Source organism: Oncorhynchus masou, chromosome 2 (genome assembly GCF_036934945.1).
Source record: "Oncorhynchus masou masou isolate Uvic2021 chromosome 2, UVic_Omas_1.1, whole genome shotgun sequence".
Lineage (NCBI taxonomy): Eukaryota > Metazoa > Chordata > Actinopteri > Salmoniformes > Salmonidae > Oncorhynchus > Oncorhynchus masou.
The window spans coordinates 36837182-36860987 of NC_088213.1; the positions used below are offsets into that span (position 1 = coordinate 36837182).

The 23806-nt window shown below is 44.4% G+C and overlaps 1 protein-coding gene across 1 annotated transcript in view; it reads left to right on the top strand.

Annotated features, from left to right (window-relative positions):
• The window catches only part of LOC135554107 (immunoglobulin superfamily DCC subclass member 3-like), a 111914-nt gene that overhangs the window by 49424 nt on the left and 38684 nt on the right, over window positions 1–23806 (top strand). The window contains exons 2-4 of the mRNA XM_064986169.1: window positions 14652–14796; window positions 15204–15334; window positions 19770–19907. Coding sequence (XP_064842241.1) covers window positions 14652–14796; window positions 15204–15334; window positions 19770–19907 — 414 coding nt within the window. The remainder of the gene's footprint in view (window positions 1–14651; window positions 14797–15203; window positions 15335–19769; window positions 19908–23806) is intronic.

Below are 23806 nucleotides of genomic sequence, written 5' to 3' on the forward strand. Positions count from 1 at the left end.
TTGTGTTTTAATGGGCCCCACTTTAATTAGGCCTGCATGCTTATGTATGTTGAGAGGCTCAGTGTTAGGAGAGAGAGATAGAGAAAAAGAGGTAGGGAGAGAGAGACAGAGTGAGAGAGAGAGAGAGAGAGAGAGAGAGAGAGAGAGAGAGAGAGAGAGAGAGAGAAGGGCCTTCTCTTCTCTTAGGGTTGAGGCCAGGGCTGCTGTGGGGCCCAGAGTCACACCACTCTTTGTCCCTGGGTGGAGAGGCCAGGGAGGGCTAGGGGGGCCAGCGCCCACACTTCACTACAACAGGCAGATCACGTAATGAGAAATCTCTGTGGGGTGGTCAGAAAGCGTAAGTTTTTGGTTTTCAAGGATACAGTATTTTCAACCTAACTTCCATTTCCCCTGAGATGTATTTTTACGTCTGCTACGTTAGGTTACATAATGAGTGACATGGCTTTCCCAGCAACCTCTCTGGCTGGCTCCGTTTCATCAGAACAAAGCCTTTATGGTTGTCTCCTAATGACCTCGCTATCTTCCTCTCTTCTCTTCCAGCTACTAATGTATAGCTCTGGATACTAGCACAGAGCGCTCTGAGGCCTCAGCCATAGTTTCTGTTTACAATATGAAAAAGGTCTTATCTTTATATGTCCTTTTCAAAGACATGTAGTCCCAATAATGCGCTAATTAGCTGCTCTGTGGCGGTGGCGTTTTTGTCCTTCAGTCACCACCATGCCTTTATGTTCACATGAAACTATGACACTAGAGATCCTTAACAAGATACGAGCATCGCTGGCCTCTTCTTCCGTTCAACGGCGTCTACAGAAGGATGAAGACACACTAACCCTTCAAACACAAAGCCTTTGGTGTGTATACCCACGGCCTTGCGACTGTGTGGCTGTTTGGGATGTCTTTTATGAAGAGGTCTAATCATCTCATATTTGGTTGTGCTTAGGGAGAAATAGACTAGTTGAAACAGACTAGAAATAGACTCCTCAGTAGATATAGACTAGACTCTCTCTGTGTGTAGGCTAAGAGCTGGGCATCCCAGTCTCCAAGTTCCCTGCTCTATAATGAGGGTCTATGGGAGGAGATATGATGTGTTTTGGTGGCCCTGTCATAGATCAGTAGTGAGTCTATGGGAGATCTGGTGTGTTTTGGTGGCCCTGTCATAGATCAGTAGTGAGTCTATGGGAGGAGATCTGGTGTGTTTTGGTGGTCCTGTCATAGATCAGTAGTGAGTCTATGGGAGATCTGGTGTGTTTTGGTGGCCCTGTCATAGATCAGTAGTGAGTCTATGGGAGATCTGGTGTGTTTTGGTGGTCCTGTCATAGATCAGTAGTGAGTCTATGGGAGGAGATCTGGTGTGTTTTGGTGGTCCTGTCATAGATCAGTAGTGAGTCTATGGGAGATCTGGTGTGTTTTGGTGGCCCTGTCATAGATCAGTAGTGAGTCTATGGGAGGAGATCTGGTGTGTTTTGGTGGTCCTGTCATAGATCACTAGTGAGTCTATGGGAGATCTGGTGTGTTTTGGTGGTCCTGTCATAGATCAGTAGTGAGTCTATGGGAGGAGATCTGGTGTGTTTTGGTGGTCCTGTCATAGATCAGTAGTGAGTCTATGGGAGGAGATCTGGTGTGTTATGGTGGCCCTGTCATAGATCAGATCTATGGGAGTAGTGAGTGGCCCTGTCATAGATCAGTAGTGAGTCTATGGGAGGAGATCTGGTGTGTTTTGGTGGTCCTGTCATAGATCAATAGTGAGTCTATGGGAGGAGATCTGGTGTGTTTTGGTGGTCCTGTCATAGATCAGTAGTGAGTCTATGGGAGGATATCTGGTGTGTTTTGGTGGTCCTGTCATAGATCAGTAGTGAGTCTATGGGAGATCTGGTGTGTTTTGGTGGCCCTGTCATAGATCAGTAGTGAGTCTATGGGAGGAGATCTGGTGTGTTTTGGTGGCCCTGTCATAGATCAGTAGTGAGTCTATGGGAGGAGATCTGGTGTGTTTTGGTGGCCCTGTCATAGATCAGTAGTGAGTCTATGGGAGGAGATCTGGTGTGTTTTGGTGGTCCTGTCATAGATCAGTAGTGAGTCTATGGGAGATCTGGTGTGTTTTGGTGGCCCTGTCATAGATCAGTAGTGAGTCTATGGGAGGAGATCTGTCATAGTGTGTTTTGGTGGCCCTGTCATAGATCAGTAGTGAGTCTATGGGAGGAGATCTGGTGTGTTTTGGTGGTCCTGTCATAGATCAGTAGTGAGTCTATGGGAGATCTGGTGTGTCATTTTGAGTCTATGGCCCTGTCATAGATCAGCAGTGAGTCTATGGGAGATCTGGTGTGTTTTGGTGGCCCTGTCATAGATCAGTAGTGAGTCTATGGGAGGAGATCTGGTGTGTTTTGGTGGTCCTGTCATCGATCAGTAGTGAGTCTATGGGAGATCTGGTGTGTTTTGGTGGCCCTGTCATAGATCAGTAGTGAGTCTATGGGAGGAGATCTGGTGTGTTTTGGTGGCCCTGTCATAGATCAGTAGTGAGTCTATGGGAGATCTGGTGTGTTTTGGTGGCCCTGTCATAGATCAGTAGTGAGTCTATGGGAGATCTGGTGTGTTTTGGTGGCCCTGTCATAGATCAGTAGTGAGTGTATCTGACGTTGCTGCTACCTGCGGTGTGCCCATGTATGACAGGTTTAATGACACCCATCCATCTAACTTTATTTAGCATAGTGTGCACTGCGCCCGCTCCCGCAAATCCATCAATATAACTGTATTTAGGACAGACAGCGCCTCTCAATAAGGTACATCACCTTCAAGAGGCTAGAGGAAGCACGGTTCAGACAAGCCACATACAGCAAGGAACCACATCCAATTGTAAAACACATTACAGATGTTATAGGGAAATGGGTTTTACTTGAAGTGAAAAACTGGGTTGTACTTGATCTGAATGACAGAGAGGTGACAGTGACTCACATTGGCCCTGTACCGTAGACTGATAGGATGAGAAAAGCACAGAGTCAATCTCCTTCTAGCCAGGAAGACAACAAACTAATTACCATGGTGACTATCAGTATTAGAGGGTCCAGTCTTTGACTGTACTGCACCCTGGAATGAGTTGCAGACAGCACCTTTAGACTGAGATAGGTGTGTGTGTGTGTGTGTGTGTGTGTGTGTGTGTGTGTGTGTGTGTGTGTGTGTGTGTGTGTGTGTGTGTGTGTGTGTGTGTGTGTGTGTGTGTGTGTGTGTGTGTGTGTGTGTGTGTGTGTGTGTGTGTGTGTGTGTGTGTGTGTGTGTGTGTGCTTGTGCGTGTGTGTGTGTGTGCGTGTGTGTGTGTGTACACTACACTGCGTGTCATTGGGTCTCCATCCTCAGCCTCTCATCTACTGCAAAGTGTGTGGGTAGGAGCCTGGCGGCCCCCAGCCCTGAGACAGTGAGGGTGAGTGATGCGTGTGCTTATGCAAAATCTGCCGTGTCCCACCGTTTATGGGCTAATGCGTTAAAAGAAGAAAATGGTGAGATCGGTGAGATCAACACGCGCCACAGACCAGCAGAGTAATCACAGATCACAGGGGTGTGGCGGCCGGGGTGGAGGGTAGGAGTGTCTAGGGCCAGTTGAACAGCACATCTGCATTAAAATGCTATCTTTAGGGTTCCTGTGCTTAAAATGCTATTTCGGGTTGCCTATTTAATGCATGTTGAAGCAGTGACTCTCCACGCTGGAATTGCATCATATACCATCTGCATGATTTATGGCCACCATTACCATTATACTGGTTTACTGGGAGGAGAGGAGCAAGAGGTTTTAGTGCTAGAACAACGTGTGCCCTCCCTGCCTGATGATCCCATGAGCCTGAGGGGGCCCAGAGGGTTTGAGGTGATGGGGGTGGAATGGATGGGAGGTGGGAGTGGAGGTGGGGGTGGTAGGTGGGAGAGTGTTGGGGGGGCAATAAAATGGGAGTTCAATGGAGCCTCACAACTTGGAAGGCTGGAGGTTTGAGAGTGCTGGGGAGCGACGTGTGTCTCTCTTCTGGCACCGTTAACTCTGTCATATCAATGAATCAAGACGGCTCATCCCATCCAATCCAGGGGAAACACACAGTACCAGTCAAAAGTTTGGATACAGTGAAGACATCAAAACTATGAAATAACACATATAGAATCATGTAGTAACCAAAAAAGTGTAAAACTAATCAAAATATATTTTAGAAGTAGCCACATTTTTCCTTGATGACAGCTTTGCACACTCTTGGCATTCTCTCAACCAGCTTCACCTGGAATGCATTTCCAACAGTCTTGAAGGAGTTCCCACATATGCTGAGCACTTGTTGGTTGCTTTTCCTTCACTCTGCGGTCCAACTCATCCCAAACCATCTCAATTGGATTGAGGTCGGGCGATTGTGGAGGCCAGGTCATCTGATGCAGCACTCCATCACTCTCCTTCTTGGTCAAATAGCCCTTACACAACCTGGAGGTGTGTTGGGTCATTGTCCTTTTGAAAAACAAATGATAGTCCCGCTAAGCGCAAACCAGATGGGATGGTGTAGTGCTGCGGAATGCTGTGGTAGCCATGCTGGTTAAGTGTGCCTTGATTTGTAAATAAATCCCTGACAGTGTCACCAGCAATGCACACCCACACCATCACACCTCCTCCTCCATGCTTCACGGTGGGAACCACACATGCAGAGATCATCCGTTCACCTACTCAGCATCTCACAAAGACATGGTGGTTGGAACCAAAAATCTCAAATTTGGACTCATCAGACCAAAGGACAGATTTCCACCTGTCTAATGTCCAATGCTAGTGTCTCTTGGCCCTAGCAAGTCTCTTTTTCTTCTAGGTGTCCTTTAGTAGTGTTTTTTTTCTTCAGCAATTTGACCATGAATGCCTGATTCACGCAGTCTCTTCTAAACAGTTGATGTTGAGATGTTACTTGAACTCTATGAAGCATTTATTTGGGCTGCAATTTCTGAGGCTGGTAACTGTAATGAACTTATCCTCTACAGCAGAGGCAACTCTGTGTCATCCTTTCCTGTGGCGGTCCTCATGAGAGCCAGTTTCATCATAGAGCTTGATGGTTTTTGCGACTGCACTTGAAGAAACTTTAAATGTTCTTGAAATGTTCAGTATTGACTGACCTTCATGTCTTAAAGTAATGATGGACTGTCGTTTCTCTTTGATTATTTGAGCTGTTCTTGCCATAAAATGGACTTGGTCTTTTACCACCCATACCTTGTTACGATACAACTGATACAACGGGTTTAAGCTCGTTGAGAGAATGCCAAGAGTGTGCTACTTTAAAGAATCTTAAATATATATTATGTAAAATATATAACATATATTTTGATTTGTTTAGTACTTTTTTGGTTATTTCATAGTTTTGATGTCTTCACTATTATTCTACAATGTAGAAAATAGTAAAAATGAGTAGGTGTGTCCAAACTTTTGACTGGTACTGTACATCACAGGGACACTGTGTAACCCGTGAAGTGCCTTATCATATAGGTGGGATTTTATATTTTACTGTAGTTGTCACATGTTTGTGTTTTGTCTGTTAAATCAAATCAAGTCCAGGAGCTCTCTCCATCTTGGCTTTTTCCATTATTGACTGTCTGTCTGTTCGTCTGTATCAGACTCTTGTGTCCATCAGTCTGTGTGAAATTGTTGTATCACATTTGACATTGAGCAGGTTTCGTGGTATTTTCGTGGAATGCCATAAAAATCCCTTTGGGCTCTTCCAGGAATCTGAGGGTCGAGGGGAGTCCCTGCCTGGCTGAGATAAAATGAGAGGTTTGACCCACTCTGCAACTGTGTTATATTACAGGGTCTGTGGGAGCTCGCTGATTTCCTATCCATGTCACTTTCTCAGTCCTCACACTCCTGTGGTGATTGTCATTGTGAAACCAGCTGCATCCAAGCATCACGTTCCTCTCCCCCTGCACTCCTTAATGGATGGATCTCTGTCCTCTCTCAGCCTTCTATCCCCGTAATTAGATCTGCTTCATTTACACTGTGGCTCTGTGCTGGGAACGGACGATCTGTTATAATGTCTTAGGGTTTCTGAACACTTGCCAGAGTAACACTCTATGAGGAATCCTAAAAAGGGTTATAAAAACAAGTCTACTGCTGACTGGAGAGCCGCTACTGCCTGCCTTCTGCCACGCTAACTTACCGCTGATCAACCTGTGTGTGTGTGTTTCATATAGCCATGTTTATACTCAGCCTCCTAGCAGCGTTGTGCTGTTGTGTATAAATACTGTGTGCTTCTCTCGTCTGTGTGTTTCTGTTGTGTATAAATACTGTGTGCTTCTCTCGTCTGTGTGTTTCTGTTGTGTATAAATACTGTGTGCTTCTCTCGTCTGTGTGTTTCTGTTGTGTATAAATACTGTGTGCTTCTCTCGTCTGTGTGTTTCTGTTGTGTATAAATACTGTGTGCTTCTCTCGTCTGTGTGTTTCTGTTGTGTATAAATACTGTGTGTGTCTCTCATCTGTGTGTGTCAGTATGGATTTGTAGCAGGCTGTGTTCCTGTGATGGCAGCGGGCGGTGCAGAGCGGAGGTGTGGGCCTCTCTCTCTTTCTCTCTCTCTCTATGTGCAGCCTCACCATGTTTAATGCATGAGGGTTGAGGGCAGGGAGCCTCTGGGGGGGGGGGTCGTGTCTGCGGGGACACACAACAGCCAGATCAGGAGACATGATGACTACTTGGCACAGATGCAACAGAGAGAAAGCTCTTTAATAAGGAGGTGATCTTCCCTCTTTTTTTCTCTCTTTGTTTTCTTTTCCCACTCTCTTTTTGCCTCGTTGTCCTCTGTGTGCCTGTGACAGCGTTGGCCATGGGCTGCGCACAAACAGCAGCGTGTAATCGGTGTATGCGTGCGTACTTGCTTGTGTATACATGTGTGAAACAAAGGGAGCTGCTTTAATCACATCAGTGATGTGCTCAGTCCTCTCTCTCTGTTTCTGTAGATGGTGTTCTGTTCACTAAGCTCCCTAGGCTGACTGTTCCAATACACCGACGTATATGTATCACCACCTCCACACTGCCTCCAGGCTCCCCTTAATCAATGTTCTACACAGGAGCCTCTGCTGACACTCGTATAGTCTGATAGTGCTCTAGATTACAGTGGCCACTGCTTATATTTATATAATAGCCAAGTTTTAATTGCCAAGTTATCGTTACTCATTGTGTATTTGTTCCTCGTGTAATAATTGTTCTATTATTTTTTTTAATTATTATTTTTTTTTTTTTTCGATTTTTCACTCTGCATTTTTGGGAAGGGCTCGCAGGTAAGCATTTCAATGTTAGTCTACACCTGTTGTTTACGAAGCATGTGACATTTGATGATTATGATATAGGGTACAACTAGTTACAGTAAATGAGGGGCTCTGCTCAGAGCTGTGCTGCTGGATATGCCTAATTTTAAGGTAAAAGCACAGGGGCTTGACAGTGTTTTCATCCAAGAGCCTGTCACTGGGGTGTGATTCTCAAATATGGACGAAGCCATCGATGACGTCACCCCATTGTTTCCTATGAGAATGCTCAGTGGCGCATTTATTTATTTTATTTTTGTATTATTTTTTATTAACAACAAATCAATACATAACGCATATGAGCATACATAGATTACAAACAATGGACAATCGAGCTAGGGGCGGGGCTGGGGGCGGGGCTAGGGGGTACAATATCACATTACAATTACACCTTAAGGACCTTAAGGGACATGCATATACTTACAATTCTAACAGCTTTTTTGTTAGTAGAGCATTTAACCGTCTCAAAATACATTTATTTTTGTAGTGTACGAAAATTTGGTTTTCTGTTTGTAAATTTACATTTGTGTATATGAAATTTGGCCAAAAGAGTAATTAAATTAATTACATAAAAATGTTTCAGCTTATTTCTATTGTATGTAAAGTATCCAAACAGTACATCTCTCCACAATAGTGTAAAATCTTCATAAATGTGTTCAATCATAAACCTACTGATGTCTTGCCACAGTTTTCTTACATGCATACAAAGCCAAAAAAGATGCAACACTGTTTCTGGGTGGTCATTACAAAAGGAGCAATTTGAGTTGATGTTTTCCTTAAACTTCTTCATATAGTGGTTGGCAGGATAATATTTATAAATAATTTTAAAGGAAATTTCCTTAATTTTGTTAACAAGTAGGTATGTGTGTGGCAACATCCAAACTTTTTTCCAACAGATATTATCAATAAATCCATTCCAATAAGGCATGACATAAATAGATACAACATCCTGCTGAAACAAGGTTCGTATCGCTCTGTTGTTGAATGGACCAAAAGAGAAACAAATATTTCCTACTGATGAGTCAACAGGGTCAATAGAAGGTAGGCTCTGAGGGTCAGGTCTTGACACGTTCCTGAATAACATAGCAACACCTGAGGGCTCAGTGGCGCATTTAAAGATCAGGAAGTGTCATTTCAGTGTGTCACCATCTTGCTAAATGAGGGAGTTTTTGGAAACATTGCATACGCAGTTTGAGCTACTCGAGCAGGCTAACTCAGTGCTGCCCCCTCTCATGGAGTAGCTTAAATTGAAGGGTGACCGAGGTACTGCAGGCTGCCATTAGCAACTAAATTATCAGTTTATCTTCGTCTGTGTGTGGTTTTAAAGTAATTGGTTCAAGGACATACATCTGATGAAATCAAAGCCATGATTGTGTTCAATGTTTTTTTATATACCACGAAGATTGCCGTTTGGAGTAGGTTAGGCTAATTTCATTGTGGCCACACAAGGTTGCTAGTCTCAGATAGGGATATTATAGTTGGGTCCTTGAGAGAGGCAATAATCCTAAAATGCCTCAATTAAAAATGAGCTGTTTAAATATATAGTGTGTCTGGGAAAACAAAGCAGATGTTGGCCGCCTGTACAGTACATTTGTCAGGCTGGGTAAGAGAGTCAGAGGCAAAGGAATCATGGCATTCTAGTACTGGTAGTAATTAAGAAATATTAGGCTACTGAAAGTATGTGTAGGGCTTTACAGAAGCCTTATTTCTCCCTGTCCTTTATTGTATGTAACCTCTGAAGAGCAAGCAGTCAGGGTTGGAGGAATTCTAAATGAGCTTGGTAAAATTTTAATCAGAACGGTGGTCTCTATGCATCCATTTGGAGACTTTAGGGTCAAGTCTTGACAGGGAATGCAGCATTTCTCATTAGAGCTTAGACTGAAACGCAACTTATTAAATGTCAATTGACGACATAGTGCAGCACGGGCTTACAATGCTCCAGCAACATTTCAGCACATCTTCGTCATCTTCTTCCTCAGTCCTACACGTTTCCAGAAGGCCATCAATGTTTTTCCCTCTCTAGGCCTCATTTCAGTTCAGACTTTTTTCTCTTTTTACTAACTCTCTCCCTTCGCCTTTGTTTTTCGGGGAATTGGGGCTAACAAAAACAACACGCTACAAAAACGGCTGTGTGAATGCGGATCCACTCCGGACGTAGCGAGCTTTCTGTTGGATCCGTAGAGCCGCGCGGGGTTCTAGCTTAGCTTAAATACATTTACCAGTTGAAAAATAACAGAGGAACAGGGCAAGGAGGGGGTCTAGGCCTCTTGTCATGCTAAGAGTGTTCAGATAAGTCCTGCTTGGTCCAAGTTAATGACAGTTGACATTTAAATAAGTGCACTTGTCTTGAAGATGGTGGAAGAGCTGAGAAAAAGACAGGCCTCTCTCTAATTGAGTTTGTGTTGCGTGCCCCACCCCCCACATCACAGCACCGAGCCCACATCACTGCTTTGTTCCACAGGGAGCTGATAGGTGAAATGCAGCTGCCGAAAGTGGAAAAACACATTATGGATGTAACTGCGCAAGTGTTTTTGTGGATTCTGCCATGTTCTCTTCCAGAGATGATGTTGTTTGAAGCATAAAGCTGCAGTATGTTTTATTATTTTACATGTATGAAGTGAGATCTCCCCAAATGTCAATTTACACCTATGGAGATCAGCAAATTCACTGTGGCTGTGTGTGTGTTGTGTGTTAACAATTGGAGTGAGCCAGACTGGACTGTCAGTTCCATGAAGCAAGGTTGTATTGTGGTTTTTGAAGTGCGTGAAGACACAGGAGACCTTCAAAGGTTTTGATGTTGAATCTCACACTGTAGCATCTTTCAAAGCACTTTACGGTAGGCTACATTGTATGAAATGGCATGGCATCACTGTATAATCATCCAATCAGATGGATTTAGCTACTGCTGTTTCAGACCTCATGTGGCTTTAACAGTACATTGTTTACAGTTGCACACTGTAAATGTAGTCTACAGTTCTGAGGACGCACAAGTGATTGTTTTATTTTTAAGCTAAGTGTCTCTCTCATGGGCAATAGGTTATGGGTTGTGTTTCACATGAGAAGGCATTTTACTATCATAGCGCATTTAGCCCTGTCAACGGAATGCTATTTTCCCCCATTCAAATAGCGATTAACCTACAGGCGGTCCACAACACTGACACAGATCAATGCAAAGCACTCATCAGAAAACTTTTTGTTAACATACTTCTCTTTCACTGCTGCTGTTAGCCCAGGCTGCTGTTATACTAGTCTGTTGTTAGACTAGGCTGCTGTTATTCTAGTCTGTTGTTAGCCTAGGCTGCTGTTATTCTAGTCTGTTGTTAGCCTAGGCTGCTGTTATTCTAGTCTGTTGTTAGCCTAGGCTGCTGTTATTCTAGTCTGTTGTTAGCCTAGGCTGCTGTTATTCTAGTCTGTTGTTAGCCCAGGCTGCTGTTATTCTAGTCTGTTGTTAGCCTAGGCTGCTGTTATTCTAGTCTGTTGTTAGCCTAGGCTGCTGTTATTCTAGTCTGCTGTTAGCCTAGGCTGCTGTTATTCTAGTCTGTTGTTAGACTAGGCTGCTGTTATTCTAGTCTGTTGTTAGACTAGGCTGCTGTTATTCTAGTCTGTTGTTAGACTAGGCTGCTGTTATTCTAGTCTGTTGTTAGCCTAGGCTGCTGTTATTCTAGTCTGTTGTTAGCCTAGGCTGCTGTTATTCTAGTCTGTTGTTAGCCTAGGCTGCTGTTATTCTAGTCTGTTGTTAGCCTAGGCTGCTGTTATTCTAGTCTGTTGTTAGCCTAGGCTGCTGTTATTCTAGTCTGTTGTTAGCCTAGGCTGCTGTTATTCTAGTCTGTTGTTAGCCTAGGCTGCTGTTATTCTAGTCTGTTGTTAGCCTAGGCTGCTGTTATTCTAGTCTGTTGTTAGCCTAGGCTGCTGTTATTCTAGTCTGTTGTTAGCCTAGGCTGCTGTTATTCTAGTCTGTTGTTAGCCTAGGCTGCTGTTATTCTAGTCTGTTGTTAGCCTAGGCTGCTGTTATTCTAGTCTGTTGTTAAACTAGGCTGCTGTTATTCTAGTCTGCTGTTAGCCTAGGCTGCTGTTATTCTAGTCTGCTGTTAGCCTAGGCTACATTTTGTGAAATTATATAATTATTTCAAATGTCCCCTTCCTTCCCTACATCACTGTCCTCTTCCCTACATCACTGTCCTCTCCCACCTGCCCCCTTCCTTCCCTACATCACTGTCCTCTCCCACCTGCCCCCTTCCTTCCCTACATCACTGTCCTCTCCCACCTGCCCCCTTCCTTCCCTACATCACTGTGCCCCCTCCTTCCTACATCCTGTCCTCTCCCCCCTTCCTTCCCTACATCACTGTCCTCTCCTACCTGCCCCTTCCTTCCCTACATCACTGTCCTCTCCCACCTGCCCCCTTCCTTCCCTACATCACTGTCCTCTCCCACCTGCCCCCTTCCTTCCCTACATCACTGTCCTCTCCTACCTGCCCCCTTCCTTCCCTACATCACTGTCCTCTCACCTGCCCCCTTCCTTCCCTACATCCTGTCCTCCTACCTGCCCCCTTCCTTCCCTACATCATCACCTGCCCCCTTCCTTCCCTGTCCTCTCCTACCTGCCCCCTTCCTTCCCTACATCACTGTCCTCCTCCTACCTGTCCTCTCCCACCTGCCCCCTTCCTTCCCTACATCACTTCCTTCCCTGCCCCCTTCCTTCCCTACATCACTGTCCTCTCCTACCTGCCCCCTTCCTTCCCTACATCACTGTCCTCTCCCACCTGCCCCCTTCCTTCCCTACATCACTGTCCTCTCCTACCTGCCCCCTTCCTTCCCTACATCATCACCTGCCCCCTTCCTTCCCTACATCACTGTCCTCTCCTACCTCCTTCCTCCCTACACCTGTCCTCTCCCACCCCCCTTCCTTCCCTACATCACTGTCCTCTCCCACCTGCCCCCTTCCTTCCCTACATCACTGTCCTCTCCTACCTGCCCCCTTCCTTCCCTACATCACTGTCCTCTCCTACCTGCCCCCTTCCTTCCCTACATCACTCCTCCTTCCCCTCACCTGCCCCCTTCCTTCCCTACATCACTGTCCTCTCCCACCTGCCCCCTTCCTTCCCTACATCACTGTCCTCTCCCACCTGCCCCCTTCCTTCCCTACATCACTGTCCTCTCCCACCTGCCCCCTTCCTCTAATTGACCATACTGTTTAATCACTGGGCACAGTAAAAAGGGTGCTATTTGGACTTAATTTATCTAGTTTAGGAAATGACCTGGCTGACTGTCTGTCGTTTGGCCACAGCACTACAGTACATCTGCAGCCCTGGCTTGGCCACTCACAGTCATTACTCTCCCCCAGAACCCTATTGTATGTATATAAATGTCCCTCCCCATCTGATGGAGCACTCACTACAGTGGTTCAGTGTTTACTCTTTTTTATTTTTTTTTTATTTTATTTCACCTTTATTTAACCAGGTAGGCTAGTTGAGAACAAGTTCTCATTTGCAACTGCGACCTGGCCAAGATAAAGCATAGCAGTGTGAACAGACAACACAGAGTTACACATGGAGTAAACAATTAACAAGTCAATAACACAGTAGAAAAAAAGGGGAGTCTATATACATTGTGTGCAAAAGGCATGAGGAGGTAGGCGAATAATTACAATTTTGCAGATTAGGAATGGAGTGATAAATGATCAGTTGGTCATGTACAGGTAGAGATACTGGTGTGCAAAAGAGCAGAAAAGTAAATAAATAAAAACAGTGTGGGGATGAGGTAGGTGAAAATGGGTGGGCTATTTACCAATAGACTATGTACAGCTGCAGCGATCGGTTAGCTGCTCAGATAGCACATGTTTGAAGTTGGTGAGGGAGATAAAAGTCTCCAACTTCAGGGATTTTTGCAATTCGTTCCAGTCACAGGCAGCAGAGTACTGGAACAAAAGGCGGCCAAATGAGGTTTTGGCTTTAGGGATGATCAGTGAGATACACCTGCGTGCTACGGATGGGTGTTGCCATCGTGACCAGTGAACTGAGATAAGGCGGAGCTTTATCCAGCATGGACTTGTAGATGACCTGGAGCCAGTGGGTCTGGCGACGAATATGTAGCGAGGGCCAGCCGACTAGAGCATACAAGTCGCAGTGGTGGGTGGTATAATGTGCTTTAGTGACAAAACGGATGGCACTGTGATAAACTGCATCCAGTTTGCTGAGTAGAGTGTTGGAGGCAATTTTGTAGATGACATCACCGAAGTCGAGGATCGGTAGGATAGTCAGTTTTACTAGGGTAAGTTTGGCGGCGTGAGTGAAGGAGGCTTTGTTGCGGAATAGAAAGCCGAATCTTGATTTGATTTTCGATTGGAGATGTTTGATATGAGTCTGGAAGGAGAGTTTACAGTCTAGCCAGACACCTAGGTACTTATAGGTGTCCACATATTCAAGGTCGGAACCATCCAGAGTGGTGATGCTCGTCGGGCATGCGGGTGCAGGCAGCGATCGGTTGAAAAGCATGCATTTGGTTTTACTAGCGTTTAAGAGCAGTTGGAGGCCACGGAAGGAGTGTTGTATGGCATTGAAGCTCGTTTGGAGGTTAGATAGCACAGTGTCCAAGGACGGGCCGGAAGTATACAGAATGGTGTCGTCTGCGTAGAGGTGGATCAGGGAATCGCCCGCAGCAAGAGCAACATCATTGATATATACAGAGAAAAGAGTTGGCCCGAGAATTGAACCATGTGGCACCCTTTATCCATGGAGCTGTTGTCAGAGGTCTCTGTCTCTGAGCCCAGCTGTGTTTGTTAGCATAGCATAGCATATGAGCCGAAGCTATCTAGGAGCCTCTCATTTACTCAGTGTCACGGCTAACTAGGAACCTTTCATTTACTCATTGTCACTGATGGGTGCCAGATTATCCAAACACAGGCTTTCCCCCTAGAACTAGAGGTAATGATCACTAGGGTTCCCTGCACAGTGGTTGCTGACAGCAGAACACAGGTAATTACCTAACCACATGGCAGCTCCCTGCCCTGGTCAGACTGTGTCTGCTCAAGGTTTAGAGCCGCCCAGTGTTGCTTTAGATAAAGCCACTAGATTATGACTCATTCCACTGAAAGATGGAGACATTATTTACTTTTTTGTAATCTTTTTTTTTGCCAACAAGTTAATTGCCTTCGAGTGCGGGAAAGGGTATAAAAAGAACTGTCGGTAATACCTCCCTGGTAATTGGTTGATTAACTGGGCTGGTGTGCCACTGAGTGTAGGACATTAGTACACTGGTACTGTACATGGCAGTAGTATTTACTGTAGGCCTATACGAAAGACGCTCTGAAAAAAAAACATTGTGTAGGTTTTCAAACTTTGAATTGACCGCTGCATCTCCCCTTTCTCTCCAGCGATGGCGGAGTTCCATGTCCAGCCGCGGTCAGTGCGTGCGGAGGAGGCGGGCATGGGGCGGTTCCAGTGCCAGATTCACGGCCTGCCTGAACCTGCCATCAGCTGGGAGAAAGATGGCCGCTCTGTGGACACTAAGGATGAGAGGTACAGTAAAGTAGGGTTCCTCTGTGTTAATCACCTCGGCTGTGCCTACCAACTACTGTAGGTCTACTGTACCTGCACACAGCTCTCTGGCTGTTAACACATTCACTGTAGCAGCTTCACAACCTTCACTTACCTGTTACCCAGCCAAACCTCACTCAGCTCAGATCAACACCACCTGGAATCCAGTGTCCCTTGTGTCTTTCTAGCTGTTTGAAATTTAGTTTACGTTGCATGTGTAAACACACTTAATCAAGCAAACAATGATCTACTCCCTTGATTCTCTTTATTTTTCTCTCCCTCTCTCTCTTCTCCTCCCTCCCTCTCTCTCTTTCACTTTCTCTCTCTGCCCTCCCTCCCTCCCCACCCTCTCTCTCTCCCATCCCGCTCCCATTCCTTCTCTCTGGCAGGTATACCCTGCTCCCCACTGGTGTTCTGCAGATCACAGGTCTGCGTCAGGAGGATAGTGGTGTGTTCTGCTGTGTGGCCCACAACAGTGCAGGAGTAAAGCACAGTGCCGGGGCTCGCCTCACCGTCTCAGGTCTCAATACTGATACATACATACATACATACTAGAGGTCGACCGATTATGATTTTTCAACGCCAATACCGATTATTGGAGGACCAAAAAAGCCGATACCGATTAATCGGCCGATTTAAAAAATAAATAAATACAAGTTTTTTTAATAATGACAATTACAACAATACTGAATTAACACTTATTTTAACTTAATATAATACATCAATAAAGTCAATTTAGCCTCAAGTAGATAATGAAACATGTTCAATTTGGTTTAAATAATGCAAAAAAAGTGTTGGAGAAGAACGTAAAAGTGCAATATGTGCTATGTAAGAAAGCTAACGTTTCAGTTCCTTGCTCAGAACATGAGAACATATGAAAGCTGGTGGTTCCTTTTAACATGAGTCTTCAATATTCCCTGGTAAGAAGTTTTAGGTTGTAGTTATTATAGGACTATTTCCCTCTATACCATTTGTAATTCATTAACCTTTGACTATTGGATGTTCTTAAAGGCACTTTAGTATTGCCAGTGTAACAGCATAGCCTCCGCCCGTCCCTCTCCTCGCTCCTCCCTGGGCTCGAACCAGCAACACAACGACAACAGCCACCACACCGAAGCAGCATTACCCATGCAGAGCAAGGGAAACAACCACCCCAAGGCTCAGTGTGAGTGAAGTTTGAAACGCTATTAGCACGCGCTAACTAGCCAGCCATTTCACTTCGGTCACACCAGCCTCATCTCTGGAGTTGATAGGTTTAAAGTCATAAACAGCGCAATGCTTGACACACAACAAAGAGCTGCTGGCAAAACGCACGAAAGTGCTGTTTGAATGTTTACCCGTCTGCTTCTGCCTACCACCGTTCAGTCAGATACTTAGATACTTGTATGCTTGTAATCTCAGTCAGATTTTATGCAACACAGGACACGCTAGATAATATCTAGTAATATCATCAACCATGTGTAGTTAACTAGTGATTATGATTGATTGTTTTTTATAAGATAAGTTTAATGCTAGCTAGCAACTTACCTTGGCTTACTGCCTAACAGTCTCCTTGTGGAGTGCAACGAGAGAGAGGCAGGTCGTTATTGCGTTGGGACGAGTTAACTGTAAGGTTGCAAGATTGGATCCCCCGAGCTGACAAGGTGAAAATCTGTCTTTCTGCCTCTGAACGAGGCAGTTAACCCACTGTTCCTAGGCCATCATTGAAAATTAACTGACTTGCCTAGTTAAATAAAGATTACATAAAGGTGTAAAAAAAATCTGCAAATCAGCGCCCAAAAATACCAATATCTGATTGTTATGAAAACTTGAAATCATCCCTAATTAATCTGCCATTCCGATTAATCGGTCGACCTCTAATACATACATACAGACAGACAGACAGACAGACAGACAGACATACATACAAAAAAGATGATAGAGGCCTGTAATTTTCATCATAGGTACACTTCAACTTTTACAGACAAAATGAGAAAAAGAAATCCAGAAAATCACATTTTAGGATTTTTAATTAATTTATTTGCAAATTATGGTGTAAAATAAGTATTTGGTCACCTACAAACAAGCAAGATTTCTGGTTCTCACAGACCTGTAACTTCTTCTTTAACCTCTTGAATCTCCCCATCCCGGATCCGGGATCGTGACTAAAGCCTCAGGCTCATTAGCATAACGCAACGTTAACGATTTCTGAAAATCGCAAATAAAATGAAAATAATGCACCTGCTCTCAAGCTTAGCCTTTTCTTAACAACACTGTCATCTCAGATTTTCAAAATATGCTTTTGAACCATAGCAATTGACTAATTTGTGTAAGAGTATGCTAAGCTAAGCAAGTAGCATTTTAGCAACATTTTCAGATAACCAAATAAATAAAATCATTTACCTTTGAAGAGCTTCGGATGTTTTCAATGAGGAGACTCTCAGTTACATACCAAATGCGCAGTTTTTCCTGAAAGCGTCTGTGTGTAGGAGAAATCGCTCCGTTTTGTACATCACATTTGGCTACGAAAATTCAGGTCAAACTTTTTCCGTAATTAACTCCATAATATCGACCGAAACATGGCAAACGTTGTTTGGAATCAATCCTCAATGTGTTTTTTCACATACTTCATTGATATACAGCCTGTATTCTTCTCTAAATTCCATGGAAAAATACTTGCAGCTGAATCCAATTTTGGCGCAGGACACCGGGCGGACACCTGGTAAATGTGGTCTTTATGGTCAATCTTCCAATGATTTTTTCACAATGCTGCAGACACCTTGGGGAAACGACAGAAAGGGCAGACTTACTTTCGCATTCACAGCCATATAAGGAGACAATGGAAAACATAGCCTCAAAAATCCTTCTCATTTCCTGGATGCTGTCTCATCTTGGTTTTGCCTGAAGCTCACGTTCTACAAACGCACAGAAAATATCTTTGCAGTTCTGGACACGTCAGAGTGTTTTCTTTCGAAAGCTATCAATTATATGCATAGTCGAGCATCTTTTTGTGACAAAATATCTTGTTTAAAACGGGAACGTTTTTCATCCAAAAATGAAATTGCGCCCCTAGAGTTTCAACAGGTTAAGAGGCTCCTCTGTCCTCCACTTGTTACCTGTATTAATGGCACCTGTTTGAACTTGTTATCAGTATAAAAGACACCTGTCCACAACCTCATACAGTTACACCCCAAACTCCACTATGGCCAAGACCAAAGAGCTGTCAAAGGACACCAGAAACAAAATTGTAGACCTGCACCAGGCTGGGAAGACTGAATCTGCAATAGGTAAGCAGCTTGGTTTGAAGAAATCAACTGCGGGAGCAATTGTTAGGAAATGGAAGACATACAAGACCACTGATAATCTCCCTCGATCTGGGGCTCCATGCAAGATCTCACCCCGTGGGATCAAAATGATCACAAGAACGGTGAGCAAAACTCCCAGAACCACACGGGGGGAATCCTGCAGTGCCAGATGTGTCCCCCTGCTTAAGCCAGTACATGTCCAGGCCCGTCTGAAGTTTGCTAGAGAGCATTTGGATGATCCAGAAGAAGATCAGGAGAATGTCATATGGTCAGATGAAACCAAAATAGACATTTTTGGTAAAAACTCAACTCGTTGTGTTTGGAGGACAAAGAATGCTGAGTTGCATCCAACGAACACCATACCTACTGTGAAGCATGGGGGTGAAAACATCATGCTTTGGGGCTGTTTTTCTGCAAAGGGAACAGGACGACTGATCCGTGTAAAGGAAAAAATGAATGGGGCCATGTATCGTGAGATTTTGAGTGAAAACCTCCTTCCATCAGCAAGAGCATTGAAGATGAAACGTGGCTGGGTCTTTCAGCATGACAATGATCCCAAACACACCGCCCGGGCATGTAGGAGTGGCTTCGTAAGAAGCATTTCAAGGTCCTGGAGTGGCCTAGCCAGTCTCCAAATCTCAACATAGAAAATCTTTGGAGGGAGTTGAAAGTCCGTGTTGCCCAGCAACAGCCCCAAAACATCACTGCTCTACAGGAGATCTGCATGGAGGAATGGGCCAAAATACCAGCAACAGGTGTGAAAACCTTTTGAAGACTTACAGAAAACATTTAACCTCTGTCTGTAACGGCGTTCTTCGTTTGTCGCAAGAAAGTCGGACCGAAATGCAGCGTGGTGGTTACTCATGTTTTTAATAAATGAATCGCGGTACATGAAATAACTGATACAAAATACAAAACAACAAAACGGAACGTGAAACCTAATTACAGCCTATCTGGTGAAACTACACAGAGACAGGAACAATCACCCACAAAATACACAGTAAAACCCAGGCTACCTAAATACGGTTCCCTATCAGAGACAACAAGAATCACCTGACTCTGATTGAGAACCGCCTCAGGCAGCCAAACCTAAACTAAACACACCCCTAATCAACCACAATCCCAATGCCTACAAAAAACCCAATATGACAACACAATAACATAAACCCATGTCACACCCTGGCCTGACCAACTAATTAACTAAAACACAAAATACTAAGACCAAGGCGTGACACTGTCATTGCCAACAAAGGGTATATAACAAAGTATTGAGATAAACTTTTGTTATTGACCAAATACTTATTTTCCACCATAATATGCAAATAAATTCGTAAAAAATCCTACAATGTGATTTTCTGGATTTTTTTCCCTCATTTTGTCTGTCATAGTTGAAGTGTACCTATGATGAAAATTACAGGCCTCTCTTATATTTTTAAGTGGGAGAACTTGCACAATTGGTGGCTGACTAAATACTTTTTTGCCCCACTGTACATACATACACACACACATACACACCTTCCCTGGATACCCACCCAACACACAAATATGTGGCTATGCATCATCTCACACAGCATCATCGCCAAGATGATGCAGAACAGTGAAATCCAATTAAATGTTGCAATCCATAAAGCTCTTGCACGCTCACGCTTGCGTCACTCTCTTCTCCCCCAGTATCCCAGTCTTCTGTTTACAAAGAGCCCATGATCCTCGTGGGTCCTGAAAACCTCACTCTCACCGTTCACCAGACGGCCATCTTGGAATGTGTTGCCACAGGATATCCCCGCCCCATCGTGTCATGGAGCAGGCTTGGTAAGACCAAAACCCGCTGTCTCTTTCACATCAAATCAAAGCTGCAGCCTTCAGGGTGCTGAACAGGGGTTAAACCCCCCTGCCTCTCAGGCCTTAAGGGCTACAGAACCCTTCTATCTTCCACAAGGTTCCATGCTAGATTGCTTGTCTAGTTTGCAATCATCCGAAACCCGACTTGAAGTACATCACTACTGCAGCTGACATAAAACCATGTCACCATAGTAGTATAGCTGAATTATATAAACATTTATATAAAGCACACAGACAAAATACAGAGATTGAAGAGGACATTCTGTTAAACAGGATATTTTGATACATTAAGATACAGCGGCGTTGTGTGTGAAATTGGTCATGGTATGCTGCCTTCACTGCATACACGGAGCCCATTGTTTCCCAGATGGATCCAAATGATTTGGAATGTTGAAAGCCTATTTACCAGACATTATCTTGCTGACCTTGATATAAATGAATGGAGAAAAAAACCTGTGTTCGGTGACTGCTTCTAATGTGGTACAGCACAGTGATTAAGTAGGCTACTGCTGTCCAGTGTGTATCTGTGTGTGTTTTTGTACGCACGTACAGTTGTGTGGATGTGTGTGTGCATGTATGTATGTGTGTCTGGGTTAGCTCATCTCTGAATTGTGTACATACGTGTAGTATGTTCCTTTATGTGATGTCTAATAGAACATTCATCTTCTGTACACATGAAGCAGGGGATTGCAGCCTATATGAGTCTTTGTGGGGCTAAACACAATCTTATTTTTTGATGAATGTATTCTTTACTCTCCTGGTCGAGATGAACCTCTAAAGTGAGTAAGTGACACACGGTGGGAGATCCACCATAATTGCTTAGAGGTGTTGAGCCCAGGCAGGATTCAGCCCCCCACACTTCAAACGTTCCTCTTGGCTATCACTCAAACTCTGCCGCTACCAATTTTGCAATCTGATATTTGTTTTTCAAAGCTATTATCCAATCTGATTTGCTGTTCAAAATGTAAATTGCAGCCCCTCCCCAACCAGAGAGGACCCATAATCAGATTGTGGATATTGCCTTGCACTATGTTGCTGTAATTAAATGCTGACAGGATGGGATTTCTGCAGGGGCGTCATGCAGCCATTATTTTAGAGGGGGGCACAAAGTATGTAAAGATGGAGGGGGTGGTATAGTTTGAGAATTTTGCATTTTTCAAACACATGAAAAACAGCTTTTTCCTGCAATCTAGACCCATAATAATTAGTGCCTAATTTTATATATAAAAAAAATATCAAATCAAATTGTATTGGTCAAATACACATATTTAGCAGATGTTATTGTGGGTGTAGCGAAATGCTTGTGTTCCTAGCTCCAACAGGGCAGTAATATCTAGCAATTCACAATAATACACACAAATCTAAAATTAATGAATTGAATTAAGAAATATATAAATATTAGGACAAGCAATGTCGGAGTGACATTGATTAAAATGCAGTAGAATCCAGTATATACATATGAAATGAGTAAAGCAGTATGTAAACATTATTAAAATGGCTAGTGTTCCATTATTAAAGTGACCAGTGATTCCATGTCTATGTACATAGGGCAGCAGCCTCTAAATTGTGGGGTTGAGTACCCGAGTGGTGGCCGGCTAGTGATGGCTATTTAACAGTCTGATGGCCTTGAGATAGAAGCTGTTTTTCAGTCTCTCGGTCCCAGCTTTGATGCACCTGTACTGATCTCACCTTCTGGATGATAGTGCGGTGAACAGGCAGTGGCTCGGGTGGTTGATGTCCTTAATGGTCTTTTTGGCCTTCCTTTGACATCGGGTGCTGTATGTGTTCTGGAAGGCAGGCAGTGTGCCCCTGTTGGGCAGACCGCACCACCCTCTGGAGAGCCCTGCGGTTGCTGGCGGTGCAGTTACCGTACCAGGCAGTGATACAGTCCGACAGGATGCTCTCAATTGAACATCTATAAAAGTTTGTGAGGGTCTTAGGGGCCAAGCCAAATTTCTTCAGCCTTCTTCACCACAATGACTGTGAGGGTGGACCATTTCAGATTGTCAGTGATGTGTACGCAAACTAACTTCAAGCTTTTTACCTTCTCTACTGTTGATGTGGATAGGGGTGTGCTCCATCTGCTGTTTCCCGATGTCCATGATCAGCTCCTTCATTTTGTTGGCATTGAGGGAGAGGTTATTTTCCTGGCACCACTCCCCCAGGGCCCTCACCTCTTCCCTGTAGGCTGTCTTGTCATTGTGGGTAGTCAGGCTTACTACTGTTGTGTCGTCTGCAAACATGATGATTGAGTTGGAGGCATGCGTGGCCACGCAGTCATAGGTGAACAAGGAGTACAGGAGGGGGCTGAGCATGCGCCCTTGTGGGGCCCCTGTGTTGAGGATCAGCAAAGTGGAGGTGTTGTATCTTACCTTCACCACCTGGGGTTGGCCCGTCAGGAAGTCCAGGACCCAGTTGCACAGAGCACCTTTAAGAACGGGGACAGTATAACCGGAGATAGCCATGATTCCGTGAAACAGAGTATGTTACTGTCCCTGATGTCTAGCTGGAAGGAGATCCTCGCCCTTAGCTCGACTACTTTATAGTCCAGAGACTGAACATTGGCGAGTAATATACTCAGAAGTGGTGGATGGCGTGCACGCCTCGTGAGTCGGACTAGAAGTCCACTCTGAATACCTCTCTCCACCGGCGGCGTATTGGAGCAGCCTCTGGGATAAGTTCAATTCACCTGGGAGGTGAGAATGAAGGGTCCAGTTCGGGAAAGTCGTGTTCCTGGTCGTAATGCTGGTGAGTTACCGCCACTCTGATATCCAAAAGTTATTTCCGGCTGTATGTAATAACACAAAAAATGTTCTGGTCTAATAATGTAAGAAATTACACACAAACAAATCTAAATACTGCAGGAGCTAGAAGCAGAGCTGTCGTGTCTGTTGACGCCATCTCTATATATGATTTTCTGCATAGGTTATCTAAGCATACCTCTTTAGCTTTTCAATTGTAATTTTAATTAATGATGTACATTGATTCTTTAAAGGTGCAATATGCAGAAATTGCTCTGCCATTTCCTGTTTGCTAAAATTCAAATAAGGGCCTCCCGGGTGGCGCAGTGGTCTAAGGCTAGCTGTGCCACCAGAGATTCTGGGTTTGAGTCCAGGCTCTGTCGCAGCCGGCCACGACCGGGAGGCCCATGGGGCGGTGGACAATTGGCCCAGAGACGTCCGGGTTAGGGAGGTTTTGGCCGGCAGGGATATCCTTGTCTCATCATGCACTAGCGACTCCTGTGGCGGGCCGGGCGCAGTGCACGCTGACCAGGTCGCCAGATGTTTCCTCGGCTTGGTTGGGTTATGTTTCGGAGGACGCATGGCTCTCGACCTTCGCCTCTCCTGAGTCCGTATGGGAGTTGCAGCGATGAGAGAAAACTGTAACTCCTACCAATTGGATACCATGAAATTGGGGAGAAAAAAGGGGTTACATAAAAATAAAAATACATTTAAAAAATTTAAATAGTTCACCCAATTTCAGTTTGTGACAAACAAGCAATGCATAGTGTAGAGAATCATTGTACAATATAACCTGCTGTGAAACATCTTTTTGTATTTTCTGCTGTTTGAAGTTGGTGTACAATACTAAAATAAAAGACCCAAAAACGGAACTTAAAACTTCTTAAGGCTCGGGGGCAGTATTTTGACGTCCGGATGAAAAGTGTGCCCAACGTAAACTGCCTGCTACTCTGGCCCAGAAGCTAGGATATGCATATAAGTAGTAGATTTGGATAGAAAACACTCTGAAGTTTCTAAAACTGTTAGAATAATGTCTGTGAGTATAACTGATTTGGCAGATGAAACACCGAGCACAATCCATCCAGGGAAATTTATTTTTGTGGTCATTGTGTTTTCCAATTGTTTTCT